Source organism: Amphiura filiformis, chromosome 2, assembly GCF_039555335.1.
Source record: "Amphiura filiformis chromosome 2, Afil_fr2py, whole genome shotgun sequence".
Lineage (NCBI taxonomy): Eukaryota > Metazoa > Echinodermata > Ophiuroidea > Amphilepidida > Amphiuridae > Amphiura > Amphiura filiformis.
In genome coordinates, this window is record NC_092629.1 from 78,243,492 (window position 1) to 78,265,457 (window position 21,966).

Here is a 21,966-nt window from a genome sequence, read left to right on the forward strand (position 1 = left end):
ATCAAATAATTTTCATTTTTTGAAAATCACAATATAATACAAATTTTATGACAAATTATAAAAATTTGATATTTTTCAAATTTTTGATATATAACAGTCCTCGAAGTATATTATATAAATCTAATGACATATTCTTAAAGTGTATGTAGCAGGAAGGAAAAGCCGACGGTCAATTGAAAATTTTGACCTTTCATATTGAAGATATGGATTTTTTTCCCAAAAAAGACCTAATATTTTTTGGTGTTTTGGGGAAAAAAATCCATATCTTCAATACGAAAGGTCAACATTTTCAATTGATCGTCGGCTTTTCATCCCACCTACATACACTTTAAGTATAAATCATCAGATTTATAAAGTTTACTTCAAGTACTGTTAAATATCAAAAATATCAATTTTAATGATTTACCATAAAATGTGTATTAAATTGCGAATTTCAAAAAATCAAAATTATTTGATATCAGAATGACATTCTTCGTATTCAGAATGCAATTCGATATGTCTGATGTGCTCTGATGTCCCAAAATAAATACTGTCCAAACGTTCATACCCCAGCCCTTAAATTTTCAACAATTCAGTCTATAAGCCATTTTGGACCACACTTTCCAAATCCCATATCCAGCCAGTCACCCCCCTGTAATGTCAATTTAGCAGAAAACTTACCGACAAACAGAAAAAAGTCACTTAAACCATGTGCAATCTGATTAAATATGTTACAGAGTCACAGAGAGTCCGTAGCCACAAAAGTGTTTCTATACCATGGTATACACACGAAATTAAGGGATCACACCACTAAATCAAGTTCCTATTCTTTTATGTGTTAAAAGGTACCCAAGAAATCGTCATTTTCTCATGGTTATAACGCCATCGTTCATTCAAAACACCATTTTTCCAAAAGTTTATGATATATTCTACCCTAGAACCAGCATTTTTTTGGTAGTTGAGCGGTTCGATTTTTCGCAGTGGTGAATCGAACATGGTGTAAACCATACTAAACTCTACAGCTCAGCGCCTATATGTTGTGACATCAGTTGGTCCATGGAACCAAAAAACCTTCATAAAATTTCAGAATCGTAGTATTTTTCATCTTTTTATGCTCAGATGATTAGAAAAACATCCACAGAGCACAACTATCACCAAAAAATTGGCATATCAGCCTTCATTTCAAACTTTTTTTTTTCCATTTTAATGTACCTGGTATGGTCAGCGAATTAAACACTGGTTCTTATTTCTTCAGTCAGACAGGGTTGGACCCGATTTAGTGATCTCTTCTACCTAGGATATTCGTAAGCAGCTACATTCGACTATATTTATAAATAGGTATTTATAATTACGCACGAGACCAATGTGCACGGCATACCAAGACCAGCAAGCGTGACCAAATCCTCATGCCATTGAAAAGGATAGGAACTCTTTAGATAAACATCCTCAAATTTAAGTATTGATTAAGTAGCAAAATTATTACACATGGGGGATTACGAATTTAATTATCAAAAACAACATTTTGAAAGAATTTGCCGACGGCAAAAAAAATATCAACGGAAACGTTTACAATATAATCATTAATTTGAACAAAACAGACAATTTTGCTGCACAGTAGTCTCGTGTTGTTTACCGCCTTTTCACTCAAATGTGCAGGAAGACAACCCGCTATATCGACTTTTTATGTGATACTTAGAAAGATTCTAGCCAGGTATATCAACTTGGTGTGGGGAACAAGACAAAAACAAGATAAAAGCTAATATAATGTAAACCAGAATGGTATAAACTATTACTGCACTAGTAAAAATTCAAAACCACAGTGATAGTAGACAAAGTTAACAAAAATATTCGGTTGTTAGGTTTAAATAGTCATTAACCTATCATACAGAGTTGATGGTACATTCAAATTAAGCCACCATAATGATGTATTGATCCCTGGCGATGAGAGTCAAATTACTTCAATCAATACCAACAGGAAATGTCAACTAGCAACAGTACATCATGATATCAATTATCATGTGGCTGATGAATAGATCAGACCTTAGCTCTTGAAACGACCCATACAACAGGAAATCTCAACTTTCCTGCACAGTAAGTGTTTCAATAATTGGACTTGCATAGAAGAAATGTTTAATTACGACGTAATGGAATGCTACAGTCTTGATGAACTTAATCAAGAATCCTATCGTCATCATTACAATTTAGCCAATCAAAATCATGCAGCTTTGCTTTTACTTCAATCATGTTTATTGGTTACGATCGACCGGCGGGCTTGAACAAATAACATGGCGTTACTATTTATCTTGTACAATATCAAAACATTGATTCCTTTTTGATGTTCAGCACTCTCCACATTTGTCACTATCTGTCACAAGGAACACAAGGGAAGCTTCAAAATAATAGCAGTAATTCTGTTTTATGCAGAGGTAGGTTAAATAATTTTCTATCAAAGCTTTTATAATTAGTATTCTTTCATTAGCGTTTGTATGGGGGGGGTTGTGCGTGTGACAGGCTCGTATCGCATCGTATTTTGTACCTCAAAGTAATGCATATTGCCCTTTTTCTAAAAATAGGGTGTTAAATGTTTCACCTATTAGGCCCATGAAAGTCAATTCCGAGTTTATCGTCACTTTTTTTTCCAGGTTGGTGAGGTGACTTTTTCACTTTTCATTTTTCATTATTTCATCAGATTTCATTATTGACCTAAAATGCGTGTTGATTTAAAGCCAAACTCATACATGTGATTTACAAACATGTTTTTTTATACGGGTAAGGACTAGAAAAGTTAGAAAAGAGCCTGATTTTGCTTCCAAGTTATGAATATATGTTTTACAAACACAGTTATATGTTTCCAATTGCTAAAACTGGTGAAAACACTGATACTTTGAAAATAATGGAGTATTTTGGCATTTTTGAAAATTTCACGCGGGTATTTTTGGTTTCCAAAAAGTGTCGCGGGCGGGGGACGATAAACTCGGAATCGACTTTCACGCGCCTTATGCTACCACAAATTCAAATTACGATAACTTGTAAACCAAAGGATTTTGGATTTGTGATGTGTGGGAGAATAGGTTTCAAAATATATATGATATCGTTTCTGAAAATGAACGGTTATATAATAATATAAATTGTGACCCGGCAGCACAAATTAACCGTAAATTCCCTAAATTGTATTCTGAGTTACGGTGTAAAATGTGTACGAAGGTCGTATTCATCGGTAACTTAAGCTGGAGACATCTGTCTCATTTTGATAGTCAAAAACTAATCAATAACCCTATTGTTGAAGTGGATAATAAGCTTCTACCTTAGATGGCTATATAACTTTTAATAGCTCCGGTCTTTGTTTGCTTTTGCTAAATCCTGTTCAAGTGGTGGGTTACCAGGCATTGTATTTTGTACAGGTATGCATAACCAACAATTAACAATGAGAGAACCTCGTTGACTTGGGGATGATTTGAAATGACCGCCAATTATGACTGTTTGATATTTATTGCCAGCAATGTGGAAAAAGAGACACATGTAAAAACGTAAACAGCTATAAGTTTGTTGAAAACACGAAATAAAACAAAATTGACCGGGGGAGGAATTTACGGCTCATTCGCCGTGAACGGTCACAATTATAGGCTAAATGCATAACGTGTTAAAAAAAAAGTGTAGGGGAGATGATTTGATACTAACGGAATATTAATACGTTCCACTTTTCAGGCAATCAGACCCTTGTCGAATATACTTTTCAGTGTTTTTGAAAGTGTTTGTGGATTTTCAATTTAAATATACATCATTTTTTGAAATATATCTGATCGAATCCAACCAAAAGTGTACAGGGGTCAAAAATAAAAGTCCAAAATAAAAATGTCTCCACAATTCTTTCCTTTTGCCCAATGATTGAAGGCATGTTGGCCTTATAAGAACCAAAAGTGCCATTATTAATCTTGAAAAATAAATCCAGAAGGTGTGATAGTAAATGTGACATCATAACCCAATGTTACCTACGAATACTACTAGGGTGCTTTCACTATCGTAATACTAATCAACCTAAAACAAATGGAATATTCCCATTAATGCATTTTTCGTGTAATGTAGACCACAGTGTGTCAGGAAAATGCTAGCTCAACCATAAAATATCTGTTTTCAGTTTTATATATTTCAATAATTATGATCTTATTCAATTTATGCTAGTGAAAATGAAGTTCAGGTCAGTTTCTGTATTTTATTTATTAAATGAGTATGAATCAATTTACATATTGTATAAGAAAGAGTGGGATATCTGTTTTCAGGAATATTAGGAAATATAAGCATACACCTATTATAATTGCATATTTCACTTGCTTGAAGTGTGCTCGTCATCAATTAAATTAAACAACGAATCTTCACTCCATTAACGCAACATAATATATATATAGATCTAGATTCTTAGTCTCGCGCCCAGACTGCGTGGTCTGTTTATAGCCAGTGTGTGTAGACCCTACATCATCTTTTATTACCATGAAATTTATAATACAATTGGATTTTTAAAGCAGGAATATCATTGGGAGGGAACCAAAATGCTTATATATGCCAGAACGTGGTCACCCGCTGGAAAACATAGTATTATTTCAGTTTATTTCAATTTCCTGGTAAAATCTAGGGATTTTAAAACCCTTTCACACACCGTGTCCTCATATGAGGTCGGATAATACATGCACAATGAAAAAATGTATTAATACCCCCTCATAAATGTGCAATGTTGCATTACAATGCAGCCGCGAATCCAGAGAGAAAAAAATACGGGGGCGCAAAATAGGGATGAGATTTCTAGAGGACGACGAACCATGGCCGCGCAGCTGTCACCGCGTCGCGCTTGCGCGACGCAGGGAAGGGGGGTGAGGGGGTGAGTGAGGGGATGTGCCCCCCTTAGAAGTGAGAAACTTTTGCAAAATGTAGAACTAATTGAGGCAATTTGGGGGATCATTTTGACACTATCATTGTGTAAAATGTGAAGTTGTGAAATGACCATGACGGCTCATTTCCCATTCGTGGACAAGTTATCAATATCATTGTATAAATTAAATTGCTTGCGCGACGCAGGGGGTGCCTGAGGGGGATGAGGCCCCTCAGAGGTGAGAAACTTGAAAGGGTTAATTAAACATCTGTTTCATAATATTACTCTTTATATTTTCAGTAAAAGTGGACAGCAGCTCTGATAGCACATTGTACAAATGAGAATGGGGAGCATACACGTGGCTAAGGTCATTTTACTGATATTACTGCAGCTGTTTTCAATTGGTAAGACCTTATAGACAGTGGCGGCGCTACGGGAGGGGGAGGGGAATTCACTCCCCCATGCCCCCCCAAATCCTGGTGCCGCCAACGCCTACAGAGGGACCATTATGTATAATATTATAGTTATAGTTATAGTTATAGTTATAGTTATAGTTATAGTTATATATGATCCTGTGTCATATACTGGGGTACCCAAAAAGGTGGTTTTGTTACATTTTGATGTGCAGCTTGCATTTCAAATAGTGTCGCTTGAGTATTCCTTCACTTAGAAGATTCAATTAGGTCTTAAATTGAGGCTAATTTATTCTATATTACTCATGTTTTTTTCTACAAAAGCAACGATTGGTATAGGAACATGGAATGTTCGAACTTTACACCAATCTGGCAATCTTGAGATATTGCTAAACCAAATGGAGAAATTTAATTGGCAAATTTTAGGAATCTCCGAAACCCACTGGTTAGACTCTGGAGAATTAACCTCAGAAGGATACAAAATTTTATGCTCTGGGAATGCCACAACTCATCGTGCCGGAGTAGCCCTCATACTAAACAAGAAGGCACAAAACGCACTCATGGCACAGGTGTTGGCCCTGATCATTTGTTCGTTTATCCGCCATTTTGGATTTTTGCCATTTTGTGCATTTTGAAACCAAAGACCAATTTTTTCTTCATTTTTAAAGTCCCCAATTAATCTGTATGCAATTACCTATCATGTGAGACATGTTAATGGCTTGGCTTCGATTTAGTTTTCTTCTTCTGACAATTTTCACTTTACGGCCGCCATCTTGGATTTTGAGCTGAATTTTCATAAATTTTCAAGTTTTTCCGGATTTTTAAGCCGAAGGCGAATTTTTTCTTCAAATTTTGAAGTCGCTAAGTAATCCTTGTACAATTATCGTTCATATAGTACATGCAAATTGGTTGGCTTCGACTTAGTTATCTTTTTTTGAACTTTTTTGAACAAGTGATCGAGCGGTCTATGTACATCAACCCCTGTGATGGGATATAACCCTATCTCACCAAGGCTTATAACTGCAAGATTTCAAATGCAAACAGGAGCCATTACTGTACTGCAAGTTTATGCACCAAACACTGCAGATCCTGAGGAAAAGGTAGATGAATTATATGACCTTCTTCAAACAACCATAGACAAGATCCCCAAAAGTGACATTCAAATAGTCATGGGTGATCTTAACGCAAAAGTTGGAACAGACTGGACACAATATGAAAATGTAATGGGGAAGCATGGATATGGCGAATCAAATCATCGAGGGGAAAAATTACTCAACTTCTGCGCAATGAACGATTTATTCATCAGCAACACCAAGTTCAAACAGAGTAAGGACAGCCGGCAGTGGACTTGGGAGTCCCCGGACCAGAAAACTCACAACAAGATTGATTACATAATGATAAATAACAAGTGGAAAAACTGCGTAACCAATGCTAGAAGTTTCCCAAGCGCGGATATCGGATCAGACCACCAGCTCGTTATGGCAAATGTAAGGCTCAAGTTTAAGATCAAGAGGAGACCAAAATACCCTAAACAGTATGACGTGTTTAGACTCAGAAGCCCGCATCAAGACAAACTATGAGATTGAAATTGGTGGAAGATTTGCGCCACTGATAAACCAGCAGGACATGGATACAGATTCAATGTGGGAGGAAGTCAAATCAGCTTTCAGTGAAACTTCCAAGAAAGTCCTGGGATACAAGAAATCAAAGCGAGAAAAGCCATGGATCAGTGATGAGGTTATTGAACTTGCAAATGAACGCAGCAAAGTAAAGGTGCAGAAGATCAACGATCCAAGTCTGAAAGGAAGATATAACTTCCTTAGTAGAGAAATTAAAAGGAAAACGAAAGGATGCCATGACAGATGGCTACAGGATCTGTGTAGCAAAGTTGACAATGCACACCAGGCAGCAAAGTCCAAGGAAGTGTATTCAACAATAAAGAAGATCACAAAGAAGGCATCAGTCAAGATGCAAACTGTCAAAAGTAAGGAGGGGAAAATCCTGACTGAAATGGAGGAAGTCAAAGAAAGATGGAAGGAAAACTACCAAGAACTTTACAACAAAATGAATCCAATCAACGAGAACACTGCAAGCAGTGTTCCCCAAATGCCAAATAATGACACTGAACCAGAGATACTAAGGGACGAAGTAGCAAGCGCCATAAAGAAACTCTCGGAAGGAAAGGCACCAGGGTATGACAGCATCACTGCTGAGGAAATAAAAGCAGCAGGCGACATAGGAATTGAAACTTTCCACCAACTCTGCAAGAAGATCTGGGTCACTGAAACCTTCCCAGACGACTGGGGGAGGGCAATAATTACACCAATTTTCAAGAAAAAAGATAAGCTGGATTGCGGCAACTACAGAGGGATCAGCCTTCTCAGTCACGCATGTAAAGTCTTAACCCTCATCATCCAAAGGCGTATCATGAATAAAACGGAGCAAATTCTTTCTGAATCACAAGCAGGATTCAGACCTGGGAGATCAACCATCGACCAGCTCTTCACACTTCGACAGATAATGGAAAAGTACCTTGAGAAGAAGAAAGACCTTTACTGCTGCTACATCGATTTCGAGAAAGCCTTCGACTCTGTGTGGCAAGAAGGGCTTTGGAAGGCCCTCGGCTTCTTCGGCTTCTCCAGCAAAATCATAAGACTCTTGAAGGCCCTATATCAGAAATCAACAAGTGCGGTAAGAGTAAATGGCGATCTAACAGATTGGTTCAAGACACTGGTAGGAGTGCGTCAAGGCTGCGTAATATCTCCACAACTATTCAACATCTTGCTAGAACTAGTAATGCAATACGCCCTTCACGAAAGCAACAAAGGGGTTACTGTCCAAGGCCAGATCATCACCAACCTACGATTTGCTGATGACATTGCACTTATTGCGGAGAAGGAAGAAGACCTCCAAACGCTTGTCAATCTTGTTCACGACAGCAGTTCAATATTCGGATTAAAAATCAACATAGCCAAAACTGAAGTACAGGTCATTAGCAGAGTACCAAAGCAAATCAACATCAATATAGATGAGAAACAACTTGTCCAGGTTGAAAAGTTCACCTACCTGGGAGGAACAATCAGCCAACAGGGATCCTGCACAGATGACATAAAACTCAGAATAGGGAAAGCAATAGGGGCCGTTCAGAAACTTCAAAACATATGGAATTCCAAGGACATCCAAACACATACCAAGACAGAGCTTTACAAAGTCCTTGTCCTCTCAATATTGCTCTACGGAGCCGAGACCTGGACACTGAAGAAAGTCGATGAGGACAGACTACTCGTCTTTGAGATGATGTGTTTAAGAAAGATACTGGGTGTCACAAGACTGGACAAAATCCATAACACAGCAATCAGGAAGTACCTAGGTATCGAGCAATCTGTTGTTGATAGGGTAACTCAAAAAAGACTCTGTTACTTTGGTCACATCCAAAGAATGACACCATCACGTTACCCCAAACTTCTGATCGATGCTCGCATCCATGGGGACAGACCCAGAGGTAGACCACCAAAACGATGGCTAGATTGCATCAAGGCTGACTGCACCAAATTAAACCTGAAGTCTGTGGTGGAGGCTAGTCACCAATCCATAAACAGACAGAAATGGAGGACCATCGTGAAACAGATGCCACCACTCAACCCCATGTTGGAGTGAACGGCATAGGTCAAGGTAGGTCAAGACTCATGTTTTTATCCTGTTTTAAAATAATTTTGAATTATTTTCTTATGACGTTAGGCATGAAATGTGCAAAGGGTGGTTGAGGATTAGGAGGAAAAGGATTAGGAGGAGGGATTCGTATCGTAAATTTTATCTAAAACCCCAATTAAAAATTTGAATCTAGTAAAAAAAATGCCTAAATGAACTCCCAGACATCAACACCAAGTAAATAAATACAGAAGGTCATTTAAAAGAATAATACTTTCTCAGAATGATTGTAAATGTGGAAAAAACACCGATTTCTATTTAAAAAAAAAAGGTTTTCAAAATGCTCAGGAGGATGAACCACTTCAAATGAGACGTTTTTTTTACTATGTAACACAAAGGTACCCCAGGTTGCGACACAGGACCATATAAAGTTATATTTTGGGTTTTGGTTTAGGTAAAAAACGTTTTGATAACATTAAAATGTCGGGTTATATAAAGGTCATGAAATCGTTTTATAACGTTTTGTATGAAAACACACTACAACAATATTTTTAAAATGTTTTCGAAATGTCATTGTAAACAATTTTTGCAAACATTTTGTTTTACAAAACGTTTTAATAACATTTAAATGTCTGGTTATAAAAAGGTCGTGAAAACATTTTAAAAACGTTATTGTACATATTTTGGGCAAACATTTTTTGCAAACCTCAAAATAACATTCTGTTTAGAATGATTTGTAACAAGTAGCGTCACAACCCATTGCAATATTGCACAGGTAAATCAAAACCATGTGTTTGTGGACTTAACATGGTTTGGAAACAAACAAACTATTCAGATACAGAAGACCGTACATCTCAAGGGTCTGATATAAACAGCCATTGGAAGGGCACCGGTAGTGACAAAGGCGTCTAAGCGAAGTAATTAATTAACCATATAATAAATTATAAAATAATTACTGTCTTCCAACATTGTCTCTTTATCTAGCATGCTGTGTCCGAAATAAAACATTGGCTGACCTACATCACCATCTCTTCCAGAACTATGTGAAGGATATCCGACCTGTGATTGATGCTAAAACAACAACAAATGTGACCTACAGACTATTAATTAGCAGCCTTCTAGCCTTGGTAATATTAGTTTTTAAAATAATAAAAATAAAAAAAGAGGTCTTGTAATTAGTTTTGGTCAATGGGAAAGGCGTTTTTAGGATCACGCTTACATCCATGTTACATTACAGTCCATTAAACCTTCAACGATGAGAACATGTACTGGAACAGCAGAAAACATTTCCTGTCAACTCTTTAATTCATTACTCATTCATTATTTACTGAATAACAGCCGACCCTATATGTTTTGGCGTTTGGGGCCCTGGGCCCATATTTTGTGACATACGTGGTTCATTTATAATACACACAACAATATAATGCTGAAGAGCTATTAGTGCATCAAATCTGAGCCATGTAGCTACTTTATTTGCCGAGAAACGGCCGGCCCTTTGTTTTTACATTTTGGGCATATGTGGGCACTAGCCTTAATCATCTGGGGCCGAAATGGGTAACAGGCACATCTAAAAGTGAAGGCTCATATGTGTGCCACATATAAGCCCTTGTGCCCTTGTAGTTTTAGAGCCAGCCTTGTCAATCTGTTGTCCCTTATTTTAATATTTGGGGCCCTGGGCCCATATTACAAGACATATATGGCTCATGTATACCTGTAAATATAGAGTACCCCTGGGGCTATGAGTGTACCAACTCAGGGCCCTGAGGCTGCTTTATTTGATGAGAAATTGTATGTTTTGTATTTTTACATTTGGGCCCCTGGGGCCAGTGACCTTTGACTTCTGGTGTCGAGACTTCCTTAGGACATTTTTAGGGGACATGGGCCATCATTGTACCAGGTATGGGCCCTGAGGCTACTTTGGTTCTTGGCATGGTGATCTGGTCAATTCATTAACAGATACTAACCTCAGGTGGAATTAATTTTTGATCAATTCTCTTCAGGTAGTGAAACGTAATGGAAAATATAAAAAAAAATAGTAAATAGAGATTTTAAACAGTTCTCTCAACAAGTGTTTGACTTACTTTATATTTCATCCCACATCCATGGGATTTCATCAGAAAAAATAAAATAAAAAATAGTAGTTGTGTTATTGTAGCGAAATTTTAACATCAAAAACACAACAACATACTTTCTTACCTTTTTTCATTAGGACACACGAGAGCAGACCTTGTCAGTTGGAACGTCTTTGAAAGCGGTACGTGAATTAAACATAAAATAACATTATAGAAAATATTAAAACGAAGAGAAGAAGAGGGAATGTCAGAGAAAAACGTATAAAATAAATGAAAAAATGAGAAATAATTACTTGACATTTGTCAGTAAAACTTTCACCCCTGCATAAGCAGCCATTTTGGATTTATGCAAATTTGGCGCTGTTCCATTAGTTGGACTTTTGAGGACTTTTATATTTTCTTTAATATACTTTGAAATGATGATGATTATATGGTTTCTGTTACAATTAGTGGTGGGTTAAGCCCTGCATCATCCCTACATCTTCGTGTCAAAAATTGCCGTGATAGTAGTGTAAATCCACCAGTTCTTCAACAGCTACGCATGGCGATTTTGTTCGGTATATGCAGAGCGACTTAGGCTAAGCACATCATCTGAACGATATGAGAAACCTCAGCGTTTCCATGTATTAGCTGAAATGACATGTGTTTACGATCTGCGTAATACCCTGACTTGAGATTACAAGAGATTGCCGTATTCTTTCAACACACATATTCAACTGCAAGTCAAACAATGGATTTTAACATAGACCAAAAATAAAAGGATATTTTCTGTGATTTGAGATTATAATCACACATTGACATATCAATGGATAATGCGCCAGCATCAACATACAGTTGTCATTAGGCCTAAAGCTAGGAATAAATACCAGAAATACTTTAACGCTGCAATATGCTATGAATAAAATTATCGTCAAGTGGCGGTCTTTTAAAATCATAAGCTCTTGTGTGTATTGTATGAATTAAACTGGCGGTCTGTGGCTAAATATGAGAGAATGCAATCTTCAATTGTCCTGGTCAATAGGATGGAATGGGATAGATATCTCAAGAGGTGACTTTTATTAATTCAATTTATGTTTAATCTAGCGCTTGATGGTGCGTTTACGTGATTCCGTCTGTACAAATGTAATTATTGACCTGATGGTGACGCTGTGTCCTGATTTTCCTTAATTTGATTGGCTTATATTCGCCACGGCATGACAGCATCACATGTCTACCCGAAAAGGCTTAAAGGTCCATTTTATTTACAATGCATGACTTAGGTGTGGATTGACGAATATCTTAGATGGGATCCCGAAGATTACGACGGTATTGACACCTTTAATGCGCCAATTACATCCATATGGACACCAGATATAACGCTCGAGAATAGGTGAGTAATTTCAATATCTGATAACATAGATAGTACATAAATCGTCCTTCTTTCTTTGTTGAAATATCATGAAAACACTATAATTGGTTCTGAAGCTATACGCGTATTTATAACTGCTGTGTTACTTTTTGTGCAGTCTTTATTATCAAGCAGACGAAATATGCCGCACAACGCAGGTCACCAATCAGTGATGTAGCGTCATAGGGGAACGGGCAACTATAGTGTTGTATTTTTCTTGCACAATTTGTATTGTGTCGGCAATATAAGCTAATTAATAAAATGATTTTAATGCGCAAAATTATCCGTAGTAGTTAAAAAAAACAATAGAAAGTTTGCGAAACACAGTTCCTGACTACATTCGAATATTATATTGAATACTTTAGTACCTGAGTAAGGATACGACAAAGTCCATGTTTTAACTAAATTGAGTTATGGGAAATGTTGCTTTTCTAATGTGTAAACGACAGGTCTAAATTCAATATGAAGTGTTTTTATTTCGTGTAGATGTTTTTTTTTTTGGGGGGTAAGTGGGGAGGGCTCATATTATTGCAACCGTATTTATGCAGTTGTAAATTTGTTTTAATGTTCTTTTCTAACTGGGTGTTATTGTAGATTTGTTCGTCGATTATTGTCCCATATAAAATGTCCTTACATTTCATAATTTGGTTCCAATGTACTTCTTCCATACACTCCTAGATAGCGAGAACCAATCAGAGTAAATGTGTATATGGTTGAATCCAACCAAAAGTGTCCACGGGCCAAACATAAAAGTCCAAAATAAAAATGTCTCCACAATCTTTTCCTTTTGCCCATTGATTGATGGCATGTTGGCCTTATAGGAACCAAAAGTGCCATCACTAATCTTGAAAAATAAATCCAGGACGTGTGATAGTAAATGTCACATCAAACCCAATGTTACCTACGAATAACACTAGGATGCTTTCACTATCGCAATACTAATCAACCTAAAACAAATGGAATATTCCCATTAACACTTTTTTCGTGTAATGTAGACCACGGGGTGTCAGGAAAATGCTAGCTCAACCAGAAAATATTTGTTCTTATTTTTACAACGGGATCAATATGTGACCGTCCACGGCGAATGAGCCGTAAATTCCTCCCCGGTCAATTTTGTTTTATTTCGTGTTTAAAAATAAACATCATAAACTTAAAAATGGTATATCATTTGACTTCAAACGATATCCAGAAGCGGAGTTATGGTTAGTTAAACTTTGCTCCTTCAACAAAATTATAGTTTTTTTCGTTTCTATGTGTGTCTCTTTTTCCACATTGCTGGCAATAAATACCAAACAGTCATAATTGGCGGTCATTTCAAATCATCCCAAGTCAACGAGGTTTAAGAAGGTTCTCTCATTGTTAATTGTTGGTTATGCATACCTATACAAATAACCCACCACTTGAAAAGGATTTAGCAAAAGCAAACAAAGACCAGAGCTATTAAGAGTTCTATAGCCATCTAAGGTAGAAGCTTATTACCCACTTCAATAATAGGATTATTGATTGGTGTTGTGACTATCCAAATAAGACAGATGTCGCGCCAGCTTAAGTGACCGATGAATACGACCTTCGTACACATTTTACACCATAACTTAGAATACAATTTAGGGAATTTACGGCTCGTTTGTGCTGCCGGATCACATATGATCTTAGTCAATTTATGCTAGTTTATATTTGAAAATGAAGTTTAGGTCAGTTTCTGTATTTTATTTATCAAATGAGTATGAATAAATTTACATATTGTATAAGAACGAGTGGGATATCTGTTTTCAGGAATATTAGGAATTATACGCATACACCTAATGCTTTATAAAATGATAAGTGAAGAAACCCGGGTATTCGTAGGTAACATGAGCGATTTAACAATTTCTATATTTAGTTTAGAGGTTCAAATTTTGCTATTATGATAATGAATGAATAAAATGGTAGTTTTTAGATCTCTTTCAGATGGTACGTCCAAATGAATAAGTGCTTTTACCTTAGATCAAAAATTGTTGATGCTTTTAACAAGATTTTGAACACTACATTTTGATATACAAGTAGTTAAACAACAAATTTACATAATAAATAATTGTTGAATGAATCCGTATATGGGTAATAATATTGTCCGGGGGTACCGCTTAAAGTTTTTGACAATTAATTTCCATTGGTAGGGACACTTCATTACACATGTCATGTATTATGCTGTATTCGTAAGTAACATTTCAGTATTTGTAGGTAAGAATTAGACTTTTGGTGGATATCGCAATCAAATCTTCATTTTATAAAGCACTTTGAATGTATTATTTTCCTGCACTTTGAATGTATTATTTTCTTTATGTGCGTTTATTGATACTTGAGACCCTATCATGTATATTTAATGTCGGTTCACAGTGGTTGAAAGAGGATTGAAGTAAGAAACAAAGGCACTAAAGTGACTTTAATTTGCTTAATTGCACACAAATCGCTTAAAACCGTTATTGCAGACTTGTGAAGTCCATCTTAGAGTCAGTTACGTCTTGTGGCCTTTCGTGTGAGGGCAACTATAATTAGCTTTATACTAGGGTCCACCACTGTGTTGTCTAGATCATGAGACAATGAGAAAAGTCGTTTTTGTCCATGGTATTCGTAGGTAAACTTAGCGAAAACGTCAAAAGTTACCTTCGAGCTTTTAACATGTATTCGGAGGTAATGCATATTTTTTTACCAAATGTAGCTTTTTGCCATTTAGAATTTCTGGCAGCTAAACACAATAATAAAGCTGTCCTAATGCAATGCATTTCAGTATTGGACATATCAAAGCTTGTATCAATTGTATTAATTGCGCATTTATTAGAGATTTCCATTTTTTAAAGATATATCTAGTGCTATGAAAAAGTGTATTCGTAGGTAATGTAAAAAAATACCACTCAAAAAATTATCACAAAAAATTCATAATTATGTACAGATATGTGAAAAATTGAACAGGCAATCTTTGAATACACACCTTTCAGGAAATCAATTTAGATTCAATCCAATGACTTCTTTTCATAACTGATTTAGATGTTTTAAAAAATACTTTAAGAAATGTTTTGAAAAAATGGGTAAAAATAGCATGTTTTGGGGTCTCTGTGTCTAAGTTTTTCACAGAAGGGGGTCTTATTATATATGGCGCCAAGCGTATGATCAAGGCAAATAAACACAATACAAAAACGAATGCCAATTGATTAATACTTTTAAGTTATGGCCCTGACCATGCCGTGTACACTTTTCGTTGGATTCGACCATATGCACGGGCTCGCATTCCGCGTTCTACGCCGCATGTTTTGAAATAATAAAATAACATTCACCTCTTGAGATATCTATCCCATTCCATTTAATTAAAAGAGTCGTAATCCTATTGACCAGGATAATTGAAGATTGCACTCTCTCATTTTTAGCCACAGACCATCTGTAGTTTACATTTTTCTTATTGGTAATATGCATTTTATATTTGCTTGTATCTTCCAAAACTTTTATTTTATAATTGAGGATATATTTATTCATCGTCAAACTTTGCATAGCAACCGGCCGAACATTGCACAACAACTACTTAAGTATTCATAAGCCTCAAAATACATGGTTTTAACAATAGGTCTGGTCCCGGGTCTGGTCAGTACCGTCTTGATTGAAAAAGTGATACGCATTTTTTACCTAAAAATGTTTCATTCTCTTGCAGTGCTGATGTTGGGTTTGAGAGATTCAAACCTGACACAAGGGCTCAGATTTATTCAGACGGTACGATCATCTGGTATGTTCCAGTCATTTATACGACATCATGCAACATTCGAGTTCGATGGTTTCCATTTGACACCCAAGTGTGTGATATAATTTTTCTCTCCTGGTCTCATGATGGATTCAAAATCAACTTGGAACCAGAAAAGAGTGCTGATGCCTCACAGGATAGGTATGTTGATTTATGCAACCTGATATTGCTACATTTTACTTTAAAGGAATGTGGCTCAATTTATTTGGAAAATTAAATTCTTTTAAAATTACGTCTAACATAATGTAATAAAGCATTCATGTTTCTTGTCAATGTGAATAATTCATTATGGAAATACTTACATTTATACATCGTGATACTGGTAGTCTATTTTTTTATAATCATCATTTTCACGCGTGAAATTAAAGGAAAGTTCTGTTTTTCTTATAAAATATTGAAATTAGGAGTTCAAAATCGATTTATTTTCGAAGATATCATCAAACATCTGGCGAATCAGTCTTAAAAATTGCATAATACAGTCCTGACTAATTCGACAGTTTGTTTTTTTGATGATTTTTCCGGAAAAGCAGGGTGTCGCAATAAAAACAGACCCTGTGGATTAGGGAGCGTAACTTAAAATGTCGGCAGTGAAATCAAAACTTTTTTTTATAGATTCAAGAACCATGACGTTTTGTTTTTAAGATAGTGTCCCGGGATGGTGTACAAATCATCAGATAATTGGGATTGTACAAATACACCCATTTTTGGACCGTTCCAATGGGGCAAATGAAGTAAACTCTCAGTGTTGCTCATGGGTACGAGTTGAAAACATCAATCAATCAATCAATCAGGAAAAAAATGTCCTTTTATATATACTATATCTAAATATATTATATTTAGACATATTTTCACATATTGTTAACCCAAACAGAAAGGTTTGAAAAACATTCTTTGAGAGATTAATTGAATGGTTAATTTTTAAACTCGTCCTCAGCAACAATTTCATTTCTTTTTTCCCACTATAAACTACAATGCAGCATTAGTGTTTAATTTGTATTGCCACTGGAAAGGTCCAAAAATTAGTCTATTTGTAAAATACCAATTATCTCAGTGAAGCGTGAACGGATTTTGATGTTTGTGCACCATTGTAAAGAAGAAACGTCATGGTTTTTGAATCTTTAAACATTTTTGATTTTACTGCCGACATTTTAAGTTAATTCCTCCAATCTACAGGGCCTATTTTTATTGAGACACACTGTATAGCGATTTGGAACGCCAAATTTCAATGTTAATGAGAAAAATATAATCACCTGATACCAAAATATATTGATGTGGTAAAGTGGGCGATGAGCCCCGGGGGATAAGGCTCTTAAGAAGGTGGGACAGGAGGGATTACACCCCCAAAATCATCATTTTTTTTTATTAAAAAAAATGTTTTTACACCATAAGGTTTTTTAATATATGTATATTCGATAAAGCACATCAAAAAACTGAAAAAAAGTTTCCCAAATATGACAAAAATGACCTTAACATTGGAAAGTCTGACAAATTTGTAATGTTTACATAAAATCTTAATTTCAACCTCTTGCCCTCCACCTACATGCACCAAACCATGCTTACAGGGGTTTTTCAGTGTGCTGAGTTGTTTGCTGCCCTCTATATTATCAGTAGACAATGCCCACAGGCTGTAATTAGCTCTTGGCCTACTTGCTATTTATAAAGGTTTGGCATGGTCCAGTTTTGCTGAATGTGTATAATAGTATACATACACAGATGCTGTTGCTGGTATAAGTTTGATGCTATAAGCTCCTCAAAATGGGAAGTAAACTCTAATCATCAAATGGTGTGAAATGTGCAATGCAAAACTGGTAAATAAGAAGTTTCTTCTCAATTTCTCATCAAATAAGATGAACTTAAACTTTTAAAAATGTGTTTTTTTTATATTTTGTTTTTCAAGGAAATATCGAGCTTTGAAAAAATGCAGTTCGCTATGTATACCCCCTATTGGCATGAAACTTAGCAGAAATCTTCTTTATTCAATTGTCTATGATATGGTCTTAAAATGAATTTGATCTGAAGAACTTTGTTTGGTTTTCTGGTAAATCTACAAAATTTCATCCATTGTATGTTATGTTATCTTATGTATTACACCCCCTAACCCCTGCATGATAGTGGAAGTAAGACCATATCATAGATCTTTCAAAATGCTTTATTGTGACACCTCAATCAACATTATACGACATTGTATAGCGCAGCTACATTTTTTCAAAAATTTCTGCTAATTAAATATGCAAATTAGCTAATTAATATGCATAAATTGTGTCATGACACATTGAATGTGTATGTCATCAAGTGTTTGTTGCATATACTTGATAAGGGTTTCTGAACATGTTTCTACTAGAAAAAAATGTAATCCCCCCTTTAATCTACATAGGCCTAATTATATTGCTTCTTATGAAGTACCGCCGTTAGCAAAATACAAAGGAATATTATGTCGTAGTATTTTGTTTAAACATTACAGATCATAGATTTTTCTTATGGTGGTGATGATGATGATGATGATGATGATGATAATGATGATGAGAAGGAGGAGGAGGAGGATTCGTTGACAACGACAATGATGATGATGATGATAAAGATGATAAAGATGACGATGATGACGATGACGATGATGGAGATGATGATAATGAAGATGATGATTATGATGACGATGATTCGTTGGCAACGACGACGAGTATGATGATGAGTATGATAATGATGATGATGACGATGATGACGATGATGACGATGATAATGATGATTATTATTATAATGATGACTATGATTAGTATTACACATGGACTCTTTTCTCTCACTATAACAGATATGTACGAAACGGTGTTTGGGATTTAGTAGCTTTCCGATCTAGGCGGGTAGTAGTAAAATATCTATGCTGTCCAGAGCCCTACCCAGAAATACAATATCGACTTGTGTTCAAAAGACAAGCTGCATTCTACATCTACAATATGGTGTTGCCATGTCTGTTACTCTCTATCCTTTCGCTGTTGGTATTCTACCTGCCACCTGATTGCGGAGAGAAGCTAACGTTATCTATCACCAATTTGTTGGCTTTGGTCGTGTTTCAACAAATAATTGCCGAGAATATGCCACCGAGCTCCGATGATTCACCCTTAATCGGTATGATGCAATAAAGGCCGTGTATTTTGCTTCTTCTAGATTAAACAATATTCATACATTTCAGCAAGTTTTGAACCGAAGCGTTAATGCAAATTTCATAAGTTGTAGTTTAATTTGTTATTTTATTCGCATTTTACATTGCTAAGCAGAAATCATGAGAAGTGCAATAATGTAGTGCAGTGCAAATATTTTGGGCACGTCAAAATATAACATCACCAGATTGTGTGAGATCACAATACAAATTGGTTGCGCTGATATTGTTCCATCTCCCACCATTAAAAATCTGGGTATCATTTTTGACGCTGCTATGACTATGTCTAATCAAATCACATCCATGTGCAAATCAATTAATTTCTTACTGTGGAACTTGGCTAAGATACGCAGATTCATAGATCATGATGCTTCCTCAAATGCTATGCGGCACTTATTTTATCTAAACTTGACTATGGCAATGCACTCCTGTTTGGATGCAACGTAAAAGATCTTGCTCGTCTACAGCGCCTACAAAATTGGGCGACTCGCATAGTTTCGCTTCACTGGTTACCGGTTGATAAACGAATTCGATTTAAAAGTATTTTTCATGTATTCAAAGTGCTAAATGGACTATCACCGATATATCTCACTGACTACATCGCTACCTACATTCCACCTAGGAAGGGCCTTCGCTCTGAGCTTGATATTACTCGCCTTGTCATCCCCAGGAGTAAGAGAAAAATTGGTGATGGTTCATTTAGTGTGTCTGGTCCAACCCTCTGGAACCAGTTACCGGCTGCACTTCGCACTGCTCTCACAGTTGAATCCTTTAAAAAGGGTCTTAAAACGTATATTTTCTAATGTATTTTGCTGTTGTTATTTTTTGTATATTTGTAAAGCGCAACGTTCATATTTTTGGTATTGCGCTATATCAAGCGCCGTTGTTATGTTGTTATGTTATGTTATAGGTTTAAGCTTTAAGCCCTAATATTAAAAATTACACAAAACCCTGCCCGTTCTCACAAATCGATCAGATATTTGATCGTGTTAATGACCATGCAACAGGAGAAGCAGGTTGGGGAGAAAGAACGCGTTCGTGTATATGAAAGAACTGACCAGATGCGACCCTGCCGTAACTGAAAATATTACACAAACCCTTACAAATATAGACCCATATTCTTGTATGTGACTTGTCAGTATGACCTGGCCTGGCTGACTGTGTTGGTGATCTTTGTAGCCTTCGTGAATAGCCCATTGTGCCCCAATCACAAAGAACACACAGACGTACTTCTGGCTTTAACAGGTGCGCGGCAAACAAAGCCATCAGGTCAGTAAACCTGGGTGTCGTGAAACTATCAAGTTGCGACTTTAGACTCATTTCGTAGTGGCTGGTCACATAATTATTTTTTTATCATTTTTCAGGGACGTGTTTCATATGCATGATTGCTATGGTATGTATTTCTGTGATTTCCACTGGCGTTGTCATGCACGTGAGTGGCATATCTCAACCGATGCCAAACTGGATCAGACGACTCTTCTTGGAAATGCTACCCAGATTCCTATGCCTACCTGTTTACTCATTTGAAGCTCCCTATATTGACGCAGCGGACGTCACTGAAAATCAGCACAATAACGACAATGCGAACGGAAAAGTTGATGCTACTAATGAAAACAAAGATTATGTTGGTGTTGAACCTAAAACCTTCAATAAAACTGTAGAGCTATTAAGGTACATTAAAGATGATATCGATACCAAGAACGCAGCAAATTTAGAGCATCTTCAATGGCGACGTGTATCCATAATTATAGATCGCCTGCTTCTGTACCTATTCACTACGTTTACTATTGTTTGCACGTTTTACATCGGTGTCCAAATTGGTGTAGGGAGCGTGGGGGAATATGATGAAATATTGTATGATCTAGAAGAAGACTGGCCAATTTAAGGTCATGTTTTTATTAAAAATAATAATACTATAATCATAATGAGTTTCAAATGTTGTGATCTTTTTATATGGATTGTCGCCAACTTATTACTGCTGCTCATGTCACTAGCAATACCAGTAAAAATGGTTTGACTCAAAATGATTTAACAACCAGCGTACTCAGCAACCACCAGAAAACATGAAGGTATATTTGCATAGAGGAATCTCATGCACTTTTTTGACATTAAAATTGACATATAAACCTGCCGAAACAACAATCAGCTGCGGTGAAACATTTTGGCATATGACGAACAAAACCATACGTTAGTTTAACAACGCATCTCCAAATCCCAAGTATCCTCTGACTCTAGCTCCTCTTAACATCTATACCAAATTAACCCAATCCAAGTCAATTGCAATGTTTTCATAATATTAGACTAGCAAAATGAATATAACACTAAGGCATGACGTGTACTTATGCTTTGATTTTACGCAGAAATCAAGCCAGTAAATACTTCTGTCGTGTCATATTCCATCCTTCAAATCGCTGCTCTGCCACAAGACTCCTCCACCTGGACATAACTCTCAATAATGTGCAGTGGACGAGGAATGACGGGCGGTTAACATTAAACTTATGTGTCATTCTTCCTATTTTAACTGCCAGCCCAAGAAAAACAATCGTAGTTTTCCAGTTTAATTGTTCCAAAGCTGAGGAATATTCAAAACATTAACTCTAGTCCTACAAATACGCCATCGTTTCACACGGTAGGCCTATGACTCATGTATCGTGTATGTAACTAATCATTATCCTCATTGGTAGTATGTACCCTC

At 36.2% G+C, this 21,966-nt stretch overlaps 1 protein-coding gene and 1 long non-coding RNA gene across 2 annotated transcripts; both read left to right on the forward strand.

Annotated features, from left to right (window-relative positions):
- The first annotated feature begins 2,174 nt into the window (after positions 1–2,174).
- On the forward strand, positions 2,175–11,158 carry LOC140137166 (uncharacterized). The gene is made up of 4 exons (XR_011856808.1): positions 2,175–2,405; positions 5,141–5,244; positions 9,886–10,028; positions 11,111–11,158. It is a non-coding gene; the product is annotated as an uncharacterized lncRNA (long non-coding RNA).
- A 1,084-nt stretch (positions 11,159–12,242) lies between these two features.
- LOC140137174 (acetylcholine receptor subunit beta-like) lies at positions 12,243–21,170 on the forward strand. The gene is made up of 4 exons (XM_072158829.1): positions 12,243–12,342; positions 16,037–16,264; positions 18,927–19,240; positions 20,636–21,170. The coding sequence occupies exons 3-4, from the start codon at positions 19,069–19,071 to the stop codon at positions 21,154–21,156; spliced, it is 693 nt and encodes a 230-aa protein (XP_072014930.1). The 5' UTR covers positions 12,243–12,342; positions 16,037–16,264; positions 18,927–19,068; the 3' UTR covers positions 21,157–21,170.
- The last annotated feature ends 796 nt before the right edge of the window (positions 21,171–21,966 follow it).